This window comes from Gekko japonicus, unplaced genomic scaffold (genome assembly GCF_001447785.1).
Source record: "Gekko japonicus isolate JY-2015 unplaced genomic scaffold, Gekko_japonicus_V1.1 scaffold1051, whole genome shotgun sequence".
In the NCBI taxonomy this organism is placed as follows: domain Eukaryota; kingdom Metazoa; phylum Chordata; class Lepidosauria; order Squamata; family Gekkonidae; genus Gekko; species Gekko japonicus.
Window position 1 is genome coordinate 119,711 of NW_015160868.1, and position 8,468 is coordinate 128,178.

The 8,468-nt window shown below is 43.7% G+C and overlaps 1 protein-coding gene across 1 annotated transcript in view; it reads left to right on the top strand.

Annotated features, from left to right (window-relative positions):
- The window catches only part of RBL2 (retinoblastoma-like 2), a 27,990-nt gene that overhangs the window by 6,146 nt on the left and 13,376 nt on the right, over nucleotides 1-8,468 (top strand). Inside the window, exons 8-13 of the mRNA XM_015422215.1 lie at nucleotides 2,121-2,149; nucleotides 3,075-3,261; nucleotides 3,949-4,115; nucleotides 5,555-5,669; nucleotides 6,498-6,635; nucleotides 7,586-7,750. Coding sequence (XP_015277701.1) covers nucleotides 2,121-2,149; nucleotides 3,075-3,261; nucleotides 3,949-4,115; nucleotides 5,555-5,669; nucleotides 6,498-6,635; nucleotides 7,586-7,750 — 801 coding nt within the window. The remainder of the gene's footprint in view (nucleotides 1-2,120; nucleotides 2,150-3,074; nucleotides 3,262-3,948; nucleotides 4,116-5,554; nucleotides 5,670-6,497; nucleotides 6,636-7,585; nucleotides 7,751-8,468) is intronic.

An 8,468-nucleotide genomic window follows, 5' to 3' on the forward strand; every position in this document is an offset into this window, starting at 1 on the left:
CCCGAGCACCAAGAAGACAGAGCATCACTTGCCCCAGAGTCCCTATCTATACCTTGTGGCTAATAGCCACTGATGGACCTCTGCTCCATATGCTTATCTAATTCCCTTTTGAAGTCATCCATGCTTGTAGCCGTCACCACTTCCTGTGACAGTGAATTCCATGTGTTAATCACTCTTTGGGTGAAGAAGTACTTCCTCTTATCCGTTCTAACCTGACCGCTCAGCAATTTCATGGAGTGCCTACGAATTCTTGTATTGTGAGCATTATAATATTGGCTGATCTGTTTTCAATACCCTTCCTAATAATCCCCAGCATAGCATTGGCCTTCTTTATTGCAGTCACACACTGTCTCGACATTTTCAGTGAGTTATCTACTACAACTCCAAGATCTCTCTCTTGATCAGTCTCTGCCAGTTCAGACCCCATCAATGTGTATTTATATTTAGGATTTTTGGCTCCAATGTGCATCACCTTGCACTTGGCCACATTGAACCCCATTTGCCATGTTGACGCCCACTTGCCCATCCTCGACAGATCCCTTTGGAGTGCCTCACAATCTTCCCTAGTTTTCACCACCCTGAACAACTTCATATCATCCGCAAATTTAGCCACTTCACTGCTTACTCCCAACTCTGCTTACTCCCAACTTAGCATTCTTGCCTGGTCCCCCTATAAACTGCATACCAGTTTGAAACTAGTTCCAAACCAAATTCTTGAAACAGAGACATGGATGTATTGCACCAGGACTTAAATGCTGGGGCAACTTAACTCCTGAGGAAGCGCACCTGTGCTCCTGAGTTTCTCATTGGGATTGCCCATCTGGGAAGGAAATCCTGATGGTCGGGGCAAGGATGCCATCCAGCTATTAGAACCCAGCAGCCACTAAAAGGTGGGGGGGTGGGAGTGCAGGAGTAACATCTGGGACATTTCTCCCCCATTTCTACTATACGACTGCACCAGCTTCTGAGTGTTCTGCCTAGCCCCAACAGTTAACTGCAGCATTCAGAGAAGCTTATTGTATTGTGTAAATTAAATATAGAAGAAGAAGAGATTGGATTTATACCCCACCCTTCACACGGAGTCTCAGAACGGTTTACAAACTCCTTTCCCTTCCCCTCCCCACAACAGACACCCTGTGAGGTAGGTGGGGCTGAGAGAGCTCTGAGAGAACTGCTCTTTTCAAGAACACATCTGAGAGAACTATGGCTTGCCCATGTTCATCCAGCAGCTGTAAGTGGAGGCGTGCTCTGAGCACTTAACCACTGTACCAAACTAAGAGTCACACAGAAGGAATAGACTGACCAAAGCAAGAAAAAAAATGTGGGGGGGGGGGAACTAAGTGATAGCATTGGGGCTGTTCCTCTCCCTGCTTGTACTGCACATTGTGACGTCTGTTAATTGGAAGCCATTTGGGGAGTCAGTTTGGCAGAAATGCAGTATATAAATAAATAGTTTAAAAACGTGTTGCCATTTTCATAGTCTCTTCTACGTACAGTGCGGGACAGACTTGCTGCAGTGGATTAGGGTTTCCTTTTCCACTTTTGTTTTTTTAAAAAACAGCTTGGCAATGGAGAGACACTGGCCACACCTGCATAACCCTTTTCTCTTCTAACTTCTAAGCAACACAAATCATCCAGCAGCTGTAAGTGGAGGCGTGCTCTGAGCACTTAACCACTGTACCAAACTAAGAGTCACACAGAAGGAATAGACTGACCAAAGCAAGAAAAAAAATGTGGGGAGGGGGGAACTAAGTGATAGTATTGGGGCTGTTCCTCTCCCTGCTTGTACTGCACATTGTGACGTGTGTTAATTGGAAGCCATTTGGGGAGCCAGTGTGGCAGAAATGCAGTATATAAATAAATAGTTAAAAAACGTGTTGCCATTTTCATAGTCTCTTCTACGTACAGTGCGGGACAGACTTGCTGCAGTGGATTAGGGTTTCCTTTTCCACTTTTGTTTTTTTAAAAAACAGCTTGGCAATGGAGAGACACTGGCCACACGTGCATAACCACTTGTCTAACTTCTAAGCAACACACATTCAAGCAAGGGAACCTTTACCTTTGTTCCACCAGACAGTAGCTTAAATTCCATTTTGATTTCCTGGGTTACACGTTTTCAGCTTCTTACAACAGAGTATGTCAACGTAAGGTATTTTAACAAGGACACCGTGGTCATTATCATCTTCGAGGAGATATCTAGATTGTTATATTGTAGTTTCAAGTTTAGTTTATTGTCTTAGCCATTGGCCATAACAACGCAAAATAAATCAAAGCACAACCAACAGTATGCCGGCCACATGACCACGGAAACGTTTTCGGACAGCGCTGGCTCTTTGGCTTGAAAACGGAGATGAGCACCGCAACCCTAGAGTCGGACTCCACTGGCTTTTGAGCAAGGGAGACCTTTACTTTTACCTTTGTTCCACTAGACAGTCGCTTAAATTCCATTTTGATTTCCTGGATTACACGTTTTCAGCTTCTTACCACAGAGTATGTCAACGTAAGGCATTTTAACAAGGACACCGTGGTCGTCATCATCTTCGAGGAGATATCTAGATTGTTATATTGTATTCACCATTCAGTCAGTGCAATTTTAATGCACTCCTGAAACCCAGAGATTAAATGGTATATAGCTAAGACATCAGGAGAGGCAATTTCACCAGCCTTGTTAATAGTAGTCAGGCTGAAGGCCTTACACAGCTGACCATGTGCTTAATCTTCTGATTTAGGCTTTTTTTTCTGTCACACTCTTATTTGTATATTTCCGTACCTCGCTTTATTTCCGGTTTGACACCAAGGTTTAATAAAAGCCACACGTTTATTAATTTTGTAGAAGACCGTGTAGGCTTCCGTGTCCCTCTTGGCAAAAGAACCACTTCTGTATTATCATTTTGAAGTGATTCCAAGCCTGTGTGACTTCCTCAGCACACAGAATTCCTGGGTGAACTAGGAAGACCTTTTTATGCCAGTTGGGGCTGTAACTTCGTGGCTGGCTATTATTTAGAGGTGCCTGGTGCTGCTGTATTAGCTTATATCTGGATGTGCAGCCCCTTTCTCTTTCCCCTTTACTGTAGCAAATCTGTCAACAAGGTCTACGAGGAGTATGTCTTGTCAGTGGGGAATCTAGATGAGCGGATATTTCTTGGAGACGATGCAGATGAAGAAATAGGAACTCTGCGAAGGTACTTGAACACGTCTTCAGGAATGGAAACGGCAGAAAGAGTGCAAATGAAATGCAGTCTGCAGGAGCATTTTGAACGTGTGAGTACAGCATGTCTGTTTCATGCTGGGGTAGATGTGTTGAAGCGTGTACTTAGAGCAGGCATTGATATCATAGTCACCCGCAGATGGAAAATAACTGAGAGTGTTCCATCTCTGGCTGGACCTTCAAAATAGTCTGGTGGATTACAGATGGCAGCAGGACAGCATCTACCCATGTTGCTAAGGATATGTGGTAATGTTTGGACTTTTTAAGTTTGTGTGTGTAATCTATAGTATGTCCGAATGAAACATTGACAGCTTTGAATCACAGTAAACCTTGAATGGAAACGTGTAGTGAAAAAGTTTGCATTATTGAGTATAACATATCCAAATGTGTACATAAAAATAGTTATCCAAATTCTACTTTGACATGAACAAAGATATGACGTTTGAGCATTGACACCTCCTGTCTCCAGTGGCAAGTTCCTATTCTGCCACTTAAAGATAAAAATTGAATTTATTACTGAGTAAAGTCCCACATTGCTGATGCAGCATGATTTTGTCCATGGAATGGGAATGGTTTCCCTTATCACCAGTGCTGTATTAGATGAGCAGGTATATTATTCCTATGTGTTTTATGTTAAGATTGCCGTGGCCTTATTAACAGTAAATAACTCAACATATATATGACTGCAGTAACTTTTCGTTCCTGAAATGCTTTTCACATTTGTTGTTGTTTGGTATTAGACCAAATCAGTTGGAATAGCTACCCCTCTTACTGGCCGAAAGTACATAAAGGAGAGCGACCCTTGTGTGAGTCCCATTTCCATTGCTACGTACAGCTTGACCCGGCTTCATACAATGCTGACTGGGCTGAAAAACGCACCCAGTGAAAATCTGGAGCAAATTCTCAGGTCAGCAAAATAATTCTGTGTTCAGTTTTTGAAAATTATGTGACTATCAGTTATAATATGGATTGGGGGGGATGTCATTATAGAGCCTTGTGCTTACATTATACAGCTGGCATATTGTTATTTATTTATTTATTTACAAAATGTATATCCTGACTTTTTGCCCTCATGGGCCTTCAGGGCAGCTAACAATTTAAAGTATACATGGGTGGGGGAGCCCACATTTTAAAACAATTAAAATCAACTCCTCCCAAACACCTGCTATCAAAACAAATTAAAAACAGTTACAGTACATAGGTAAAGGTTTCCCTTGCTCGAAAGCCAGTCGAATCCGACTCTTTACATAAATACAGGTTTAAAAGTACTTATTGTCTCCATATGCAAGAACCAATACCAAATGCGTTTCAGCACCTGGCCTTCCTCAGTGGTATATGTAAAACGGAGCACTCCATTAATTTAGCAAAACCATACATAAAACTGATCATATACAGAATAGACATTACTCACACTAAGCTGTTCACCCATGGAGTAAGTGGTGTCGAGTTTCCCTGTGATACAGCATGGGCAATTTATCAAGATGTATCTTCCTAGGTCCAATCAGAGATGCTCAAAGCTCCAGTGGAGTGCTCAGGTACAACTTTTTGTACATTGGCACTACGTGCACAGTTGTTTTACTTATTTTTTTCTTCCAATCTTATTTGGTTACCATTCCAGCTGCACATTTTGGGTTGCTAAGGCAGACACAAGAATGCTGCCCAAAATCAAGCAGTTTGCCTGCAACACCTATAAAAATGTTGCCGGGGAGAGGGGGGGGGGGGGTATTGCCAAATTAGCTTTTTAACAAATTTAAATTTTTCTGCAACCTTGTGGATTCCCCTGCATTTGCAGGCTCCTATATCACAGCTATGTCTGGCCCAGTTGTGCAGATTTGGATACCTGCTTGATTGCCAGACCGTTGCTGTTACATGCAGCACTTATTGTTCTGAAGGACCCTCTCTCCAATGCTCCCTCTAAGCTGTGGAGCCTTGTGAGCAAAAATTTTACTTTGTGAGCTACTGGCATTAAAGCTGTGAGCGAGTGATTGGGCTACTGCATAAATTAGTTTGCTCTGCAGCCATCCTTCCTGATCTGAGACAAAAATGAGTGAGCCGGAGGCTAAAAAGCTGTGAGCTAGCTCACACTCACTCAGCTTAGAAGGAACACCGCCTCTCTCCCTTGCCCATGAACAGTGGCATTGACAGCTGGCGTTAATATACTACAGCAGTCATGGCAGAACCAGTGAAGTGATAAAACACAGCAATAATGAAAACTTGCAAACGTAAATACAAAGTCCTGTTGCCAGTAAATATTTCTACGAAGACTGTTGTGTCATCATGAGGAACCGCATCATCTCTTTCTGTTTCGTTAGCAAACCGAGACTTTATGCGTTTGTTCCCTGACAGGGCGTGTTCTAGAGATCCTTCCTTGTCGATTGCCAACAGAGTGAAAGAAATGTATGAAACTTATTGCCAGAGGACGCAGGCTCAGGGAGAACCTGGCACCTTTCCCAAAGGTAAGGTAACATCTCTTGTATTCATCCCCATAAATATCCCGTAACCTCTGTCAAGAGGAATAATGCAGTGCAGTTCTCTGACATGCAGATGTTAAGTCACATAATTCCTACTGTGATTGTTTTAAACAACAGGATTTTGGCATTATGAAGAAGACTTTGCTGCGTTAACACATCTTTGAGAAGTGGCCCAGTTTCCTCAGAATAATCAGGCAGTGTCTGCCCTCATCCAAAGTCACCGGAAGAGCTCGTGATCAGATGGCGATATGCATAAACTGGCAGTGGGAGAAACTGCAATGCAGACGCCCATGCAAGCGCATGTTATAGAGCTGACATTTTAGCCCCCACGAAAGGGGGAACAGGATGGTCCAGCTGATGGGCTTGCTCTGAATAGCCATCACTTGGGCTGAGACACCCCTTCACGATCCCTCCATGCTGTCTCCTTGCACCCCATCAAAACCGAGCCCTGTGCACACCTGCACTGCCAGTCTGCACGGCTTTTCGGTTTCCAACAGTGCATCCCCAAAACTGCTTTCCCCTTTTACTAGAGCAGTCACAGCTCCCCTCTAACCACCTCCCACCTGTTCCCTGTGCAAGTTGCACGCAGCAGTTATCATGAGTTTGCGAGTGGGAGGGGGGTGGAGACTTTAGAGGGGTTGCAGTGCCAGTTGAAGAGAGGATCTGTAGCATGGAAGCTCAGAGTGAACTTCATGTCATCAGTCTTCAAAGTGCCACTGGACTGTATTATATCTTGCAGCTAAACAGAGTTCCAGGGGAACCATGTTTTACTGAACTAATCTGATTGCTTACTTTGCTAATGTCCTTTTTCATTGCAGGCAATACTGGAACATGACGTGTTTCACAGATCTCTGTTGGCCTGCTGCCTTGAAATAATTACTTACTCTTACAAGTCAGCGGATAGTTTCCCATTAATCACTGATATATTTGATGTCCCCGCCTTTCACTTTTATAAGGTAAATTCTTTTGACCATCCTTGGGGTTGACTTCCAGAGAAAGAGGGAGTGTTTACAATTTGCTACTAATAAATGTTTGGCCTGACCTGGATAGCCCAGGCTAGCCAGATATTGTTAGATCTCAGAAGCAAAGCAGGGTTTACTATTTTATTTATCAAATTCGATTTATTGGCCTTGGCCAGTATTTGTACGGGAGACCTCCAAGTAATATCAGGGTCAGTGTTCCCTCTAAGCTGAGTTAGTGTGAGCCAGCTTATAGTTTTTTAGCCTCCATCTCACATGTTTTTGTCTTAGCTCGGGAAGGATGGCTCCAGAGCAAACTAATTCAAGCTGTAGCCAAATCGCTCGCTCACAACTTTAATGCCAGTAGCTCACAAAGTAGCATTTTTTGCTCACAAGGCTCCGTAGCTTGGAAGGGGCATTGATCAGGGTCATGACCAGGAGGTAGGCAATGGCAAACCACCTCTGAACTTCTCTTGCCTTGAAAACCTGCGGGGTCACCATAGCTCAGCTGTGACTTGATGGAACTTTCTACCACCGCCCTAATAAAATTAACATCTTTCACATAAAAAAGGTATTGAATTTATAATAAAAAATAAATGGAATCAAGTGTGCTCAGTATTTAAACCTGTAATCACTGCCACAGGAGGTGGCGGCGGCTACAAGCATGGACAGATTCAAGAGGGAATTGGATAAACATGTGGAGCAGAGGTGGCTATTAGCCACAAGGTATAGATAGGGACTCACAGACTGGGACAGGTGATGCACTGTATTCTTGGTGCTTGGGGGGGCAACAGTGGGAGGGCTCCTAGTGTCCTGGCCCCACTGCTGGACCTCCTGATGGCACCTGGTATTTTCGGCCCCTGTGTGACACAGAGTGTTGGACTGGATGGGCCATTGGCCTGATCCAACGTTGGCTTCTCTTATGTTCTTATTAATCTTTGTTGCAGGTAATAGAAATTCTAATTAGAGCTGAAGATGGCCTTTGCAGAGAAGTGGTGAAGCACCTGAATCATATCGAAGAGCAAATTTTAGAGAGCCTGGCATGGAAAGTGGAATCCCCACTCTGGGACAAGATCAAGGAGAACGAAAATAAAGTTCCTACCTGTGAAGAGGTAACATGTATGAGAAGTTACCTTTTCAAGGACGTGCTTTATGACAATAACTTATCCTGTGTAGCTATCCCTTACAACTCTACAAGATTGCTTTTGGAAAATGAGGATATTTCCAAAAATAACCTATGAAGAAGGTTGGAGACCCTAAGTTTGGGGGGGGGGAGGCAGGGCTATTTTTGGGCAGGAACGCACAGGAACGGAGTTCCGGCTGGCTCCCAAGGTGGCCACGCCCAGCAGGAACTCATTAGCATAATAGGCCACACCCAATAGTAGAAACTCATTAGGATTGGCTACGTTAGGGGTGTGGCCTAACATGCAAAGGAGTTCCTGCTACAAAAAAGCCCTGGGTTTTGACAACAAACAAGGTAAACAGAATAAGAAGCAAAAGGTGGGTGTGGCTGGATGACTATACTTCTGGTAACATGGGGTGTGTGGCCTAATATACTAATGAGCTATGCTCTCATGGGTGTGACTGGATATACTAATGAGTTTCTGTTGTTGGGTGTGGCCTATTGTGCTAATGAGTTCCTGCTGGGCTTTTTCTACAAAAAAAGCCCTGATTCTAATCCAGTTGCTTTAGTAACTCTCAGCACATGGTGCCCCTGAGGCTAAATGTGGCTTGTGTTACCCTCTTACCCACCGCTTGCTTATTCTTGTTTTCCCTCACTGTCAATTTAGTCAATGGCTTCATGAGAAAGATACTCTGCCACTCTTTACC